This window comes from Platichthys flesus, chromosome 9, assembly GCF_949316205.1.
Source record: "Platichthys flesus chromosome 9, fPlaFle2.1, whole genome shotgun sequence".
NCBI classification, from domain to species: Eukaryota; Metazoa; Chordata; class Actinopteri; order Pleuronectiformes; family Pleuronectidae; genus Platichthys; species Platichthys flesus.
In genome coordinates, this window is record NC_084953.1 from 16,235,044 (window position 1) to 16,250,872 (window position 15,829).

Genomic DNA, 15,829 nt, shown 5'->3' on the forward strand with positions numbered 1-15,829 from the left:
ACGTTGAACTGGAAGAGAACTCTGGCAGAACCAGACTCATTGTAGGATTTTCTTTAACCAGTACAAGACTCAAGCTATTTCGTGTTATCGGACACAATTGTATCAGTCCATTTCATCATCCTCGTCACCAAATCCTTGAAACATAATGCATTAGTTCTGCTGTTATTTCATGAAAAGCCTTTACTCTGAAGTCCACTCCTGTCCGCTGTGCTCTTTCGTCATTTCCGGAGAAGGCGGGGCCTCAGGCTGCTGATTCACAGAGTGGAAGCGATTAGTTGATGAAAACCGGGATCATGTCTCTGTTATAGACTCTGAAACCTCATCAGCGCTCCCCCCCACAGGTCGTCATGGTAAGAGTTTGACTTTCTATTCAGCAGGAAACTTACCGGGGCTGAGAACTGACACATGTGCTATAGTAGACAGGAAGCTAGTCTAATGCTAACCAGGCTGCTCTTCAGAGTCAGAGGTACAGTTTCCTTTTTACTGTTAAGCTCTAACTTTAACGCGATTTTAAAATAATAGAGACAACCACAAGTTCCAGATTACTTAGATTTGTTCAAGGCTTATCGTAGCCTGTTTTATTGGGTTTAAAGTAAAAGTCGTTTATAGATCAGTTAAGTCTCATAAAGGTCAATAACAAATCATAAAAGCTCAAAGTGATGAAAAAAACTTAACATTTAGAATTAAAATATAGATATTTGTGTAAAGCTGTAACATAGCCTGTTTTTAAATTTCCACCTGAATAGATGTGAGGTTCCTCTGAGCTCTGTAAATGATCCCTCTCCACGTTTTTAATGTTGTTCCACGTGATTTCCTCTGTGCAGATCCCTACAGACTTTAAAAGCCTAATCCAGAGGTTTTATCATCTTCAGGCCGAGCGAGTGGAGACATATCGGCTCTTTGATGAGTAAGTACAGATCCATTAATGAGGCAGTTGTTGTTACTGTGAAAAGGATGTATGGGATCCACTTCCTCTGCACATTAACAGAGAAATGTGAATTATATGCATCATGTACATGGGTCTCACATATTTCTTCTCTTGTTGTTGTTTTGGCTGATGCTTGACCACCTGCCAGAGGACATGAGGCCTACTTGAGGACCGGGCCTCACTACGACTTTGACCACTACAGGCAGCTGGTCCACGAGATAACGAAGGCGTTCTGTGGCATCTCCACGGAAGTGCTGGAGATCAAGGGCAAGCTGCACCATGACTTTGACCGGGCTGACCTCTCTGAGCACATCGACAAGCTGCAGAGCAAAGAGAAGCAGAGGCTGGAGCTGGTAGGGAATGCTCTTTATATCAGGTTGAGAAACTGAACAGAGAACAATAGAAACCAAGAAAATGTATACTATGTACAGTGTCGCTTCATTGCATGCACTGTTGCATGGTGCATTGACAAAATGTTATAACAACTTTTACAATCATCTGTAATAATCAATATATAAACGTGTCTCAAATATTCTCTTTACCTACCATGACTAATGTTTCAGGTTTCTTTAAAAAAAAAAAAAAAGTCATGTTACATTCTGTAAAAGTTCACAGCAATTTATCAACGATTGATAAAGTTACTTTGTTTATACACAAGGGGGCAGAGTTCTTCTTCTTCATCAAGCTTCAAGGCCCCTGCTGCCATTAAAACAACTATTTCCCGCAGAAAATATACTAATGTGTCAATATAAATGAACAAGGTTCTAAAGGGATCTAAGAACATTACACAAATAGAAAATAAGTAATTGGCAAACCAAGATTCAAACAATAGCCGACAAAATAGAGAAAACAATTTAGATTCATTTAAAAATCTCTTTATAAAAGATCCAGCCCCCATCCTGGCTTCATCTGCTGTTATTCAAGAGTTTTACTAGCATCAGGATTAACTGCTGTATCTGCTATGAGGGCCTCTGAACCTCCTGCCTGAGGGCGTCCTAGCTGGTACTCGGCATGTAGAACGTGTGATGGGTCAGTTATTATCCTGTTGGCTTGTCTGAGGGCAGCCTGTTCGTAAATAGACTTTAGGGATGTGTGCTGTTTAATGCTTTAACCCTACAATCTTCCACACTATCTGCATCACTCTGACGCATTTGGATTTAAATAAACTGAGGCAATCTGCAGTGCCACATCTGATAAGGCTCCATGAAAGATCCTGATAAAAGACTTACATACAAGTCAATGTGGGAAGTGCAGCCATTGTTGTATTCTGTAACAACTGTGCACAGGGGTGTTGAGGGGTTCAGGTCAATGAGAGGAAAACACCAGGTTATTTGTATCTCCCGAGCAGGGAGATGGTGACGTTGACGCCCACAGGCCTGTGGTCACTGACTGGCTGCCCAGGGGTCACACACCTTCTCCTCTGTCCTTTTTTAAACATATTTTATTGGCATTTTAGGAATCATTACAAAATATTGCATCAACATTGATTATTCCAATAGCCCCTAACCCTCCCTCTCCTCCAGTACATTAATGAGGAAATGGAAATGAAAGGCAGTCATTCTGGTTAACGAAGCTCAGATTCGTAAAGTCTCACGTGAGCCTAAAGTGGCTCACGGAACCCTGTATTCAAAACTTGAGTTTTTTCCCAACCTTAAAACATTGGATCATGTAGCCACAAAGTAGGCAAAAGGGGTTCGTCCATAATAGACTTTACAAGAGCTATTAATGAGGTAAATTTAATTATGTTTCCATGCTTTCTATTACTGGTTCCAGTATTACTGAAATCAGACTTCTGGGGCTTTCCTGGTCTCAGACATGAGACATGATGATTATATGCGACCTGGGAAAATCTGTGACAAGTGTCAGCCATGTCCGGGTACATCTGAGCGGGTCTAGATTTACTGTGTGTACAGTGTGAACTATTTTGAGTTGGAGGAGTTGAAATCTAGTCCCTCCTCTGTCTTTTTAACAGTCAAGACCAGGGGGTCGTCCTCTCACTGTGTCACAAACCTTCTTATCTGAAAACATAGTCAGTTAGATCACTGTCCTTTGTCCATAGAGCTAAGATGGCAGTCTCCTCTTGGAATGTGAGGATGCGATTGTTGTTGTTGTAACTTCACTCATTAGTGTATAAAGTGGAAAGGAGAGTTGAAGTGACACGACCCTGGGGAGGCTAAAGGTTCCAGGTTCTCTCACTTGATTTGGTAAAATTTAATATCAAGAGGGTGGACATGGAGATCACTCAGCTTCTTATATAGTAGATGCAGCTCTACTGTATTAAATGCTCCTAAAGCAGCATCTGCCCCTGTCATGTTAAAGAGCCTTATAATGATTTCATGCAAATGGTTGAGTCATAAATGGTCAGAGTACAACATTATATGATTTGAAATATTAGTCTGCCCAGTAAATACTGTTTCTGTTAGAATCAGACAGTTTCAAGCCAGTGACATTAAATCTGTGTGTGTGTGTGTGTGTGTGTGTGTGTGTGTGTGTGTGTGTGTGTGTGTGTGTGTGTGTGTGTGTGTGTGTGTGTGTGTGTGTGTGTGTGTGTGTGTGTGTGTGTGTGTGTGTGTGTGTGTGTGTGTGTGTGTGTGTGTGTGTGTGTGTGTGTGTGTGACGCTTATCAAGGCTGCAGAGACAGTTTTACTGTGACTGGTGTTAAAAGGTTAACAACTCCGGTGATTCCCCACATTCCTGAACAGTTAGCGTCTCATACATCTGGTGTTGATGTGTAGCACTTTTGTATAAAGTTTTACACTCCTTTATAGTATTAAATCAACTTCCTTTCCGCAAGTAACGTAATAAAGCTCCTATTATCCCAGAGTCCATCCTCCACCCTGTCTCCGCTCCGTCCTCCGCTGATGAATGGTTTGCATAAATCTTTTTCTGATGTGCCTCCTCAACAGACGGCCAAGCTGCAGCTGGCCAGGCAGCGGGCCCAGGATCACCCGGAGGACGAGGGCTGTCAAGAAGAGATTCAGGAGATCAAGCACGAGTAAGAGCAGCCATCTCCGCCCCTGTGTTTACTGTGTTGGGCCCCCCCGCTGAACGTTTCCTCGCTCACTTACAACCCGCTGTCGGCGGTAGAGCTGCTCAGGGGCTCATGAGCTCCCCGTGTCTGTAATTTAACAACCTGTCCTGAGTCACCGATGTCGTTTGATTTCATTGGAAAATAAACTGTCACAGAAGCAAATAATTATTAAACAACGCCTTGTGTTCTTCTCCCGTCCAGAATCATCAAGAACAAAGAGGCTCTGAGTGAGATCATGCAGGACTTGAAGTATGACTCAGAGTGTGATTGACAGGTGCCCCCCCCCCCTGGGGCCCGGCTGCCGCCCTCACTTCACCACACAGCGAGGCTGGCCGGTCAACACGGCCCTGCTGCAATTTCCATCTTGTTCTCCTCAGCTGCAATTATCGACCCCCCCCCCCCCCCCCTCTGGCTCCACCCTGCTCTCTGCTGCAGCCTTATTCCACCCAGAAGGCGTGTGTGCGTGTGTGTGCGTGTGTGTCAGTGTGTGTGTGTGTGTGTGTGTGTCGGTGTGTGTGTGTGTGCGTGTGTTAATGCATGCCTCAGCAAAAAAGATAAAAAGGCTTACGTTTCAGTGAAATTGATGAAATGTGTAAATAGTTCAAAGTGAGTAAAGCTAAAAAAGCTCATCCATCTTTGTTTACTTGATACATTCTATTTTTTAAATAATAAACCACTTGACAAGACATTTTCCATTCTCTGTTGTTCATTTAAAGAGATTTCATACACAGTATATAACTTAAAAAATCCATTGTTTAAACATACATTTATAAAATATATACAGTATCAAAATGTCTGTTTGGATACAATATGTACAGTTTACAGGACGCAGGGCCGTCATTTAGAAATATCGAAATTGAATTACACTGATAGTAAATATAAAGTGTTTGATGTTTGATAATCACTTTATGGCTTTTGTTTTATTTTCATTGAGCTGTTTGCCAACAGAAGATTAAATACATGAAGAGTGCTGATACACTATCCTAACAGACAAATAATGCCATGATGGAAATTTAGCAAATTCAGATTTGTTTGATTTGATTTTGAAAAGAGTTTGTATTTCTTAGGCTTTATAAAAAAATACCAAAAATGTTTCGACCTGGAAACTCATCTGTCGCAATAATTCCGAATTTTCTCATGTTACTCTCACTGAAATACATTTTTCACATGCTGGAGTATTTCTGTGTTACCATTTGACTTCAAAGTATCATCTAACCCTTTCTTATCTAACATTAAGGCAATAAAAAGTCCTTGTTTTTTACATACATAGAATAAAAGTGCCGTTACTGAGAGCCTACATGTTGGTGTTTGATGTGCAAAGAGAGATCTGTCTGGCGGAAATGGTCCAAAAAGGCTGCATTGTCTCTCTTCATTTATCTTCCACCCGGGCCCTTTAAACTCAAAAGTTGATGACCAAACACTGCAGCCTCCCTGAGCCTGGGGGGGGGGTGGACCTCTCCCACGGCCGGGACGCCAGAGGCCAGTTATCTGTCAGTGTTCCTTCAGGCTGTTATTGAATCAAACACCGGTCGTGCCGAGCAGCGCTGCTATGAATTATCATCGTGTAGAGCCTGAGAAGACAAAAGCAGACAAGTTCATGGGGAGATGATTCGATGGGAAAAAGCGTATTATTTAGAATCATCAGGATAATTGCTCTGTCTGGCTTCCACTTTTTCCTCCCTCGCCTCTGTTTGCATCGTCTCTTTTCTTATTCTCTGTGCATCCTTCCCAGTCCCCTGCTACCTTTCTCTCAAGGTAATCAATGGGAACCTGTCACACTTTGAGAACAGAGACATTATTCAGGCGACGGCACAAAAAAGCCCTCACAGAGGCTGCTGAGCTAATTGAGTCAGGTAGAGTGAAGGTTTCTGGGAGTTCAAGGACTGAGCAGCAGAGGATGTGGCTGAGGGCTCTGAACTCTCCACAAAGTCTCCGGCGCGCACACGGAGCTGCCGCGGCTCTGCGTGCCATTGGGTTGTGAAAGGGGGTCCTTCGTGCCAAGAGAGAACAAAACACAAACGGAACACATCACAGTGGGCTGTTAATTACATTTGCATGCTTGTGGGTCTTTGTTGTGGGCATCAGCTGGAGATCAGAAGTCTACGTCGTTAGAATATGTAGTAAAATCAGAGAACGCGACTGGGAGCAAATCCACTTTTATGCTCCCACTTCAGGGCCAGTAAAGTTAAAACCGCACATTTTACCTGATCATAAAGCACAGAATGAAACTCCACAGAGCCCGTTACAGAGAAACCAGTTCTGCTTTGTTAACAATGTGGACCACATGGCATGACAAAGGGCCGGGTCAGAAATTCAGTGGAGGACATCAGGGCAGCCGTGTGTGTGTGTGTGTGTGTGTGAGAGCTGAAATAACGAAAAGACAGATTCTTCTTACCTACCTGGTTGCGCGTTTTGTGGGATTTCTGCAGCCACACCCTCCACTGATCATACAGTTTGATTGACATGCCACTGCAGCCGTATGTGTGCTTGCGGACCCAGCCGAAGAACTGCTTGAGTTCCCTCCGCAGGGTGGAGTTCTGCTCACTGGGCTTGGATTCACAAGAGCCGCTCTGCAGGCGCTCTGGGAGCAGTAAGGAAGGAGGGAGGAAGGGAGGATGGAGAGGAGGGGGAGGGAAGAGGTGAAGGAGAGGTGGGAGGATGAGAGAGAGAACAGCATCAAGGTTAAAGTCATGACAAGTGTTAGCAGAAGGTGGTGTATGGATTATGTTCGGCCTGTGTGAAGCGTCACGATGGATTTGACGTGTTTTATCTTTCCTGCATTATTTCAATAACTATGAACTAAAAATATCTAATGATACCCAATATTTGTACTCAACTGTCAGTGAAGATAATTTTCATTGTCTATATTTAAATTGTCATATTGTTATATTTTAGTTTTTGTCTTCTCTGGGAGGCCGTTCTGAGTGAATTAGCTTAATTAAATTTTGAAATTGAATTGTTTTGTAGCTATTATAACAGCGTGGCTACAGTGATATTATTATTTGTTCCATTTGTCAGTTCATCATTAACTTTGGCCCAAACTTAATATCTTCATTACATTTGGTTCACATATTAATGTTCCCCAGAGGATAGACTCTGATCTCCTGTCTTCTCATCCAGTGCCAAATTTATAGATTTCTACACTTTGATTATAATGAACAGGCAACCGACATCTATCAGCCTCACCTGTACTTTGTGTTTAGTGGTAATTTGCTAATGCTAGCATGTTATCACGCTGTGCTAAGATGGTTGCGGTTCAATCGCAGATTTGTATGTGGAAGTCATGTGAGTTTACTTTATATAATTTTTATATTATAGATTTGGGATATGGGATAAAGTAAACATCATGTTAGCAGCATTAGCATTATCTATATGTACCATGTTAGTGGTTTGGACACCTCTTGGGGCCATAAATGTTTACTAACTTAAAAGTTGGTAAAAACATTTAATTGGATTCAAGGATGAAGTGATTCGATTTTGGTAGCCAAAGGTCAAAGATCATGGTCATGGCGGCCTCAAAAAGGATGTTTATGTTTTTCTTGAGCATTATATCCTAAAATCAGCTTCAGGGAATGTCTTCAAATTTGTTACAAATATTTACTTGGACTCAAGGATGAAGTTATGAGTTCAGTGGTCAAGGAATACAATCGTGCAGGATTTCTATTTTTTTGGTGTCCAATACCTCGACTTTATAACTCGACTATAAAATGTAAATAATATTTTTTTTAAACAATAGACACGAAATTTGTTTTCATCAACAAATATATGAATAACTTCCTAAAGAACCAGTCCTTGACTACCAAAGCTTTGACAGAACAGAGTTATCGAGGGAACATGAAACAAGGAGTTATTTTATATGGCAGCCATGTTTCTCAGTTTAAAATCCTGACGTGCGAAGTCGATGTACCCTACTAGGGTTTCTATGGAGGCCGGCTACTGAAGGGCTGCCACTATCACTTCTTCATGGCAAACAACAGAGCCCGATAACAACTTCCTCCCTCTGGAGAGTAAATACCACATAACCTATGTAACTCATTATGTGCTCCGCCTGCTCACAAACCTGCTTCCACTCAAGCTTTATAGGCACTGTGTGTGCCTCCAACAGACAACCCGCTTTTTAGCTTGATCAATCTTTGAAGCCAACAACAATAATCTATCAAATGTCCCCCTGGCTCTTTGCAGTTCTCTCTCATCCTCTGCTGGTAGATCTCTATCAAGGTACCAAGCCCGTTGATGTTTGGTTAGTCTTGGGTCACATGCGGTTTAGATCTGCTTGTTCAGGATGTTGGATCGGGGATAAGAACTTTGTTTGTCTGAGTTAAATTGGCAATGAAAGGTTGATTATTAGAACGGAGAGAATGGTCAAGATTTGTGAGCATCGCGGACATTTGGGAAACATTTAAAAGCCACTTAAGCCGTGAGGCAACCAGGGAAAGGAAAGACTTTGATTCTACTTAAGGTAAATTGTGTCTGGGCTCCCTGAAGTAAAAACACTGTGTTGTTCACACAGTTTTGTATTACAATTTCTGATTTAGTTCACGTTCTCCTCTCTATTCAAAAGGCAAATCCTGAACATGGGATTTTACTTGGAAAAGTTGAATTTTTAAAGGACTGTAAAGGACTTACCACTGGGAGAGGGAGTGGAGGCAGCAGTCGGGTGACTCCAGTCGCTCCAGATGCCAGCCTTCTTGGAGCCATAGATGCCCACTGGGTTGCACCTCACCTGGACAAAATAGACGGTTCCAGGCTGGAGGCCTGCCAGCCGACATGATGTCTGGTTACCAACATCATCCACCACCTGAGAGAGGGCACAACACGGCAACGAGGATGAAAGAGATAATAACACTGAATCAAAATACACCAGGTTAGATATTTTCTCCATTTTTAAAATAGTTTCTATTCCTTATAATCACTTTTTAATCGTCAAATTACCAAATGTAGTCTGGATGAAAGTGGTTTTATACAATAGGGAGATTTGTCTTATGATGTAAGCACAAACACGATGCTGAAGATGCAGCAGGAGCAACTTATATGTTCAGAGTTTAATGTATCAAGTGTCAGCAGAGTTCAGATCACCTTCCATTCAGTGCTGTCCTCCAGTCTGTAGCGGATCTGATACTTGGCCTGAAACAGGATGTCCCTGAGATCGGGGGGGCTTGACCAGCGGACTGTCAGCTGATCTTCGAGGTCGCCCACCCGACTCACTTGCACGTTGGACGGGGGGTCTGTGGTCACTGGACAGACAAGGACAATTGACACAGTGTGAGTGTGTGAGTTTAAATAAAACATAGAGAGGATAATCAGTGTTATCCAAACCATAATATCTTCGCCTCTGGTTCTTACATTTTGACCATTATAAAATACAGAAAGGATCATTAGGTGGGTTTTACTACATGATCCAATAAAGTCATGTGCATCCCTCAAGACACAGGATTTCTCTGTTTAGTATCTTTCTAAAAACCTGGTGCGAGGGAATAATCCGTTCGGCTCCGTTGTTGAACTCATGACAGACATTTTGTATTTGTTTTAAACTCAGTAACGACTTGTGTTTGGTCTTTTGGATTTTCCGTCTGTGTGTATACACAGTCTCTGTGTGTCTCTTTGTCTCGGCCAGTTTGTCTGTTGTTCCTCAAGTTTTGGTTCAGATTTCATTTAGGTATTGACCTGATGTTTTTGCACTGATTGCCTACCACTGACTGTGAGCCTGTTTCTTGTTCAATTCATCACCCTGAGCTTCAGTGCCTGCATGCTGGTCCTCTCAGCTAAACTTGACAGATGCGTTTTGGTGGCTCCTCTTCTCTCCTTTGGTTCAGGTCCCTCTCTCCTTCCTGTGCTCGGTATTATAAAATTTGACCTACTACACACACTAAGTGCTTTGAAGTTGGGACGTAGGTATAAAGATAAAATGATGTAGACAAAGGAAGGAACTGATTATCTTGTAAAAGTGTTTCCTGTTCTAACCTTTGGCTTCAGACATCCCTCACTGCTGGCGTGTGATGTTAACAGCTTATTGTTTCTGGGGAGGCAGTGCAATGCATCATGCACATGGCATCGCTCCCCCTGCTTCAGCCCTCTACCCCTCTCAGTCTCCCAGTTATCTGTTCCACTGTGTGCAGGGACGATGGATAGCGGGGAGAGGATGCTCAGTCACGGACGATAATCACTGAGTTGAGAACGTGGTGCTCGCTGGAGGCCTGTTTAGAGCCGCAGCAATGGTAAGGAATGGCTGCTACGACTCGTACATCACTAACTGCATTTGCCACTGAGGAGCCAGTGAAGCCATCGGAGGCAACCGCTGTGTTTTTAACTTTTCCAAAACAAAACGGTTTATCTCAGAGAGCTGCAGCCTGAAGCTCTAATGTTGTTACAGCATCGGGCCGAAGGGGGAGAACCGTACAAATAAACCTTTTCCAGCCGAAGAAGTGTGTGTGAGCCATGTGCAGGAGCAGAGGAGAGGAGATAAGGAGATGAGTGGAGGGGAGGGGAGAGGAGAGGACCAGGAAGAAAAAGAAAGGCAAGGACAAGGAAGGAAAGGAATAGGAATAGGAAAATGGAGGGGAGACGTCAAGAGAGCAAGAAGAACAAAAGGAAAGGAGCGGGGAGGAGAGGGTAGGAAGGGAAAGGAAGACGAGAGGAGAGGAAGGACGAAAAGGAAAGGAAATGGAAAAAGGAGAGGAGATGACAAAGGTAAGAGGTAAGGAAAAGGAAGGATAGGAACAAACAGTGTTGATTAACCTCCAGGAGTTGGAATCCACTGAGGCAGTGTTCAGACTCACCTACATCCAGGATGTCCAGGGTGGTGACGTCAGAGGTGGCGGAGCCCAGCTGATTGGTCGCCTCCACCCAGATCTCGTAGGGGGTGAAGAGGGCGAGGTTGCGGGGGATGTAGCAGGAGTGACGCTGTTTCCCTGAGTTGTAATTCTCACACTCCTTCTCTCGACTGTACCACCTGGACAGGGGCAGCGTTTATTTTAGTAACGGTGTCTTTGTCATTTGTCTCTGAAAGGGCAGCGTCTGTTTTTAACTCTTAGTACACAAGGAGAACAACACACCGCAGCGTCTGAGTGGAGCACGTGATACAGAAGATGAACTATGTGTCACACGTCAAATTACTGCTCGTCTACTGGGTGCTGTGGGACGAGACCATCACAGGTCTGGGACGCTCACCTCAGTTTGTACTTGAGGGTGTATCTGGTTCGGATGTGGGACTCGCCCCGCCCCCCCGGGCTCCACCTGCAGCTCAGGTCCTTGGCGTTGCGGGACCAGCACGTTAAATTGACCGGTTGCTCTGGAGACGCTGGAGCAAAAAGAAGAAGAGCAATGAAAAGCTTAATTTTTGGGGCAGAACACGACTTTTTAACAAACTACTGCCGACATATTGAAATCAAATAAAAAAGTCAAATATGTAACAATTTAATTAAAAATGTATATGACCTTGTTTCTGAAATGTAAAGACAAATTGAGAGAAAAGAGCATTTGATCAATTTCTTAGCCATTGAAGCATTCACTCCGTTTGGCCAATGCATTATAAAAGCAGATTAGTTATGCAACAGGTTTTAAATTATTACATACACATAAAATAAAATAAATCCTTTACAGAACAAACTAGAGATAATTAGAAAGATGAAGAGAGATGAATTTAATTTGATGTATAAATATAGTTTTCTAAAGTACAGAAACCTTCACCTTTTAATCTTTTATTTCTATAACTTCCATATGTTAAACATATTTTAGATTTCAAATTTTTAAGAAGTGATCAGCAAATGTGCACTGGTGGAATATTTAAATGTTGATGCAACCCAACTTTACAAATAGTGTATCCACTTAGTAGATTGAGAGCACAGCAGTTTGTTTGATGCTCAGAGTTTCTTACCCTTGGACTACACGTTATTTCATTGAGTTTGATAAACATAGTTTCTAATAACCCATTCAGTCTTTACCATGTGATGTAATCACACTAACACAGCCTCCTCATCACGGTACAGCTCTGTGCTCCACTTACTGCCCACATAGAGACAAGAGCCGCTCAGGACATGGCCATCTGCTCCATGACACACCAGGTTGTCTCCAGACCTCTGCTGGGAGCCATTCAGGTTGTGGAGGGTGACGCTCAGTGTGTCTGAGGACACCACGCTGTAGGAGCTGATGGGCAGACGCTTCCCATTAAGTGTCCAGTACAATGTGCTGGAGTGGAGGCCGAGCTCAGGGTTCAGCGTGCATGCGGCTGTCAGGTTAGAGCCAATAGGCAGGACTGGATCCTGAGGGGAGATCACTGCTACATCTGGGAGATGGACGAGCACACACACACACACCACACACACACACCACACACACACACACACACACAAACACACACACACACACACACACACACACACACACACACACACATACACGCACACACACACATTATTGTCCATCATCATGTTCAGGTCTTAACATGATGCCTTCAATTTGCTAGTTTAACGGTAAAAGACAAAATTATATACAGTAAAGAAAAGAAAAGCCACTACATTTAGCACTTTTAGCTTAATACATTTCTATAATTATATTTATCAAAAATGTTTTGATAGTAATGTCTCTGAGTAATACGCTGCAACCGCAAGACTGGTTCTATGAGCTTTTTTATTTTAGCACAAATAAGATTAATTATTAATTCTACATTTGTATTTGTTGCCCCCTCTGGTTAATCATTGTATTGTGTGTGTGACCAAATGTAATAAAAATACATTTACAAACATTCTAATACAACAAATTTAAGAAATCATTTTTTAATATACATCATTTCTATTCTTCTATTAACAAAAATGTCCAATCCATTTCTACTTATTTCCAGACATTCAATCAAATTTACATCTTATCTCATCCTCATCCTTTAATTTCCATTCATTAGTTCTCCTGAATAACATCCTGTTTGTACAGTTGGATTTAAGAGCTGGACACATTTCCAGAGAAGCTTGAAGTTCAATTATGAATTTCTCTCCTTCCACGAGTAAACACTGTGAGTGTAGCAGCAGCAGCAGCAGCCGCTCAGTACATGTTTATGACCCTGTGATGAAGTGGATTTATGGAGCCTCAGAAAGGTCAACCTGGTTTGTCAGTAAAAACCTTGAATGCTTTTCCATACTGCGACCCCTCAGACTCAGAGTTTACCTTTATGATTGATGTCGATGAGTAACCCTCAGTGTGTGTGTGTGTTTGAATGTTACTACAAGGCTCCTTCTACACAGAGATATGAGGCTTAGTGTGTAGAGTGTTATTAACCACGCTGCTGGTGGGCTGCGGACAAGATTTCGAACACATGTGCCACTACGCACTGAATGTGATGAAAGCTACCAGAGGAGCGAGGACTGACATAATCACTCGTATGAAATAAACTCAAGAATTCTAACCAGCATGTGTTTGACATGTTTTTTTGAAGAAGTTGCGTGTGGACGACTTGCTCTGCCTAATGATGGTGATTCTCTGCATGCTGATGTCTTGGTAGATTGATCTCCTTCATGCAACAGAGCTGATGAACTCTCACTCTAATTCTCCATTAGACGCTCGGTCACATCTAATGATTACTCTCATTTTAAAGCACTGTGACTGCATCCACGTTTATTTGAGTGGAAAATGCAACAATTAGTGGATGATTTTAATGATTTTTCATAATTTTTGTTGACACTGAAGCATTAGTTGGTTACAGACTGTGCAATCAATTTAAAAGTTTACTATGACAACGAGGTTTTCCTCAAAAATCCAAACAGCTCTTACCATTTAAAAACTTTGCTAGATGTATTCTTTTATCGTACTGGTATATTAATGTTTATTTATATCTGTTGATTTTATCAAAGTCTTTCACAATAAATTGATGATGCAAGATGTAACTCATTAGTGTTGCAACACACAATTTTAAATACAGCAAAATAGGCTTATCCATATAACCTACTTCTCATAAAGCAGCGGACTGAACATTGACTAAATAAACAAGCAGATTTTTGTTATTTAAAATTCCGTGTACAGCTGATAGATATTACAGTTGTTATGGGTGGTGTGTGTCCAGCTGGGGAGGAGGAAATGATCCCCATTTAAACTGATTTTAATGAAGCTAAATAATTGATTAAAAACATGAACTGGTTCGGAAAGTTCAGAGCCTCCAGAACACTGCTCACTCTTGGAAACACAGATCGAATCTTTAGGCAGATTCCACCTCCTCCTCTATTCTCCTGCAGTCTGAGGAGACAGTAAGTAACTTACCGTCTGTCTCTGAAAGTTTGCTACTTACGTGTCGAGGAGAACCACACATGTGGAACGAGGAGGAGCAGAAAGATGAAGGAGAGCATGTTTCTCTCTGCTGTTTTTCCTTCTCGACTTTCCACAGGAAGGAGACAGAGAGGTAGAGTTCAGGAGGAGGGTCTGTGCGGCGTCTCGCTCCTGCTGCTGTTCTCAGATCACATGTGATTCCTCAGTGAAACTCAGTCACAGACCAAAGTGACTGCACACACACAGACACAGACAGACAGACAGAGGGAAACACAAGGTTTTCTTCCTTTTAAACTCCAGAGCGGCTCCACTGCTGCTGTAGCACCCCTCCCTTGTTTCCCTCAGTGTATCCCCTCCCAAGCAAACACACACACACACACACACACACACACACACTGATTGACTTACTTTAACTTTAACCATATGTACCACTTGCCCAAACTTAACCCTAAATTTAATCCAAATTAAACCTTAACCTAACCCAAAACATGTCTTCACCTTTAAAATGTAATCATCTATGTTATGTGGTCAACACAAAATAAAACACAACTTCACAAACTCTGTTCTTTTACTTTGTTCAGTCATTAATGCTGTTCCAGGTGAGCTGGTGACCCCCCCTGTGGTGCCTCAAGACATGTTTAACAGGGTTGGCCAGATGAGGCCACTGAAGATGTTGGGGTGGCACATCAAAATGAAAAGCAGTAACTGAAATTCATGTATAAATGTTATGCTACTGATATACTTTAGTTTGTTATTTGATGCTCAATGTTATTATCTGAAATTCATCGACAAGAGAGTTGCCCCCCCTCTGGCTGCTCACGGCCCTGTATTCTTTTCCATTTTTTTTTTTTGTGAAATGTTATTTTGTTTGGTGAGACAAGACGAGTGGGAAACAAGACAGAATTAAGAAAAGTGACAAATATTGCTCTTACTGAGACATATCAGTCAGTAAATATCAAATAAATAAAGCCTAACTTCACTCGAGAGATTATCCTAAGAAAATAATTGGGGTGAACATACAGTCAACTAATAACATCTAGAAGGAAACGGATAAAATATTATAGTATTTTTTTATTTATTCTTTTGTTGGCTGCCTCACCCACCTCTGAGCCATACTTCAGTCCAGTAGGAGGCAGTCATTCGCCTAAAGTTGTTTGGCAACTGCTTCAGAAAAATCTGAACAAGAGGCACTTAATTCAGAACCATCTCACCTGGCAGGAGCACATCTGGCTTTAAGGTCAGATGCACATCTGTTCACAGGAAAATCTCACCTGACTCTAACTTTGAGATGTCTGCTTCTCAGATCACACCAGGTGGGATGTGAGTTTTTTTTTAATTAGCTCAGCTCCTGTCGTCACTGTGAAAAGCGCCAAACCAGCTTGTGTGCACGTGACCTCGGCCTCCCTACTGGAGAGCACGTTCACAAACAATACAGGTGGAGCTAATAACTGCAAACTCAGATCCCTGGTATGTCTCACCTCTTACAGTAAGTTCCCCTCCAACTTAAAGTGTGAGTTGTGTTTTTAAATTATTCTTCACCAATGTTATTATTCAGGATACTTTCCAAATAGAGAACAAGAGTGACACAGAGCTGATGCTGAAGGTGAGGCAGAGACTAACAGATG

The 15,829-nt window shown here is 42.2% G+C and overlaps 2 protein-coding genes across 5 annotated transcripts; one reads left to right on the forward strand and one right to left on the reverse strand.

Moving 5' to 3' along the window:
- Window positions 1–220: 220 nt before the first annotated feature.
- Window positions 221–4,645, forward strand: rex1bd (required for excision 1-B domain containing). Of its 4 annotated transcripts, none has more exons than XM_062396288.1 (5): window positions 221–350; window positions 825–907; window positions 1,077–1,281; window positions 3,835–3,923; window positions 4,161–4,645. In XM_062396288.1, exons 1-5 carry the CDS (start codon window positions 348–350, stop codon window positions 4,228–4,230), a joined length of 450 nt encoding a protein of 149 aa, XP_062252272.1. In that variant the 5' UTR covers window positions 221–347; the 3' UTR covers window positions 4,231–4,645. The 4 variants fall into 4 exon arrangements, with proteins under 4 accessions (XP_062252272.1, XP_062252274.1, XP_062252273.1 ...); XM_062396290.1 differs by having other exon boundaries at window positions 1,131–1,281; XM_062396289.1 differs by having other exon boundaries at window positions 873–907.
- A 1,190-nt stretch (window positions 4,646–5,835) lies between these two features.
- crlf1b (cytokine receptor-like factor 1b) lies at window positions 5,836–14,284 on the reverse strand. Its single transcript, XM_062395671.1, has 8 exons — window positions 14,227–14,284; window positions 11,962–12,240; window positions 11,127–11,256; window positions 10,736–10,908; window positions 9,036–9,193; window positions 8,586–8,757; window positions 6,359–6,540; window positions 5,836–5,949 (listed from the first exon to the last, which is right to left on the reverse strand). The coding sequence occupies exons 1-8, from the start codon at window positions 14,282–14,284 to the stop codon at window positions 5,836–5,838; spliced, it is 1,266 nt and encodes a 421-aa protein (XP_062251655.1).
- Between the last annotated feature and the right edge of the window lie 1,545 nt (window positions 14,285–15,829).

What these genes read in the sequence shown, in the direction of transcription:
- rex1bd (XM_062396287.1), top strand. Translation starts at nt 795, where the DNA reads ATGTTGTTCCACGTGATTTCCTCTGTGCAGATCCCTACAGACTTTAAA. An exon ending in ACATATCGGCTCTTTGATGA is followed by an intron (nt 908 to 1,076) that starts GTAAGTACAGAT and finishes ACCACCTGCCAG; the next exon opens with AGGACATGAGGCCTACTTGA. An exon ending in ATTCAGGAGATCAAGCACGA is followed by an intron (nt 3,924 to 4,160) that starts GTAAGAGCAGCC and finishes TCTCCCGTCCAG; the next exon opens with AATCATCAAGAACAAAGAGG.
- crlf1b (XM_062395671.1), bottom strand. Translation starts at nt 14,284, where the DNA reads ATGCTCTCCTTCATCTTTCTGCTCCTCCTCGTTCCACATGTGTGGTTC. An exon ending in ACCCTCAAGTACAAACTGAG is followed by an intron (nt 10,909 to 11,126) that starts GTGAGCGTCCCA and finishes GCCCCTGTCCAG; the next exon opens with GTGGTACAGTCGAGAGAAGG. An exon ending in AGGACAGCACTGAATGGAAG is followed by an intron (nt 8,758 to 9,035) that starts GTGATCTGAACT and finishes GCCCTCTCTCAG; the next exon opens with GTGGTGGATGATGTTGGTAA.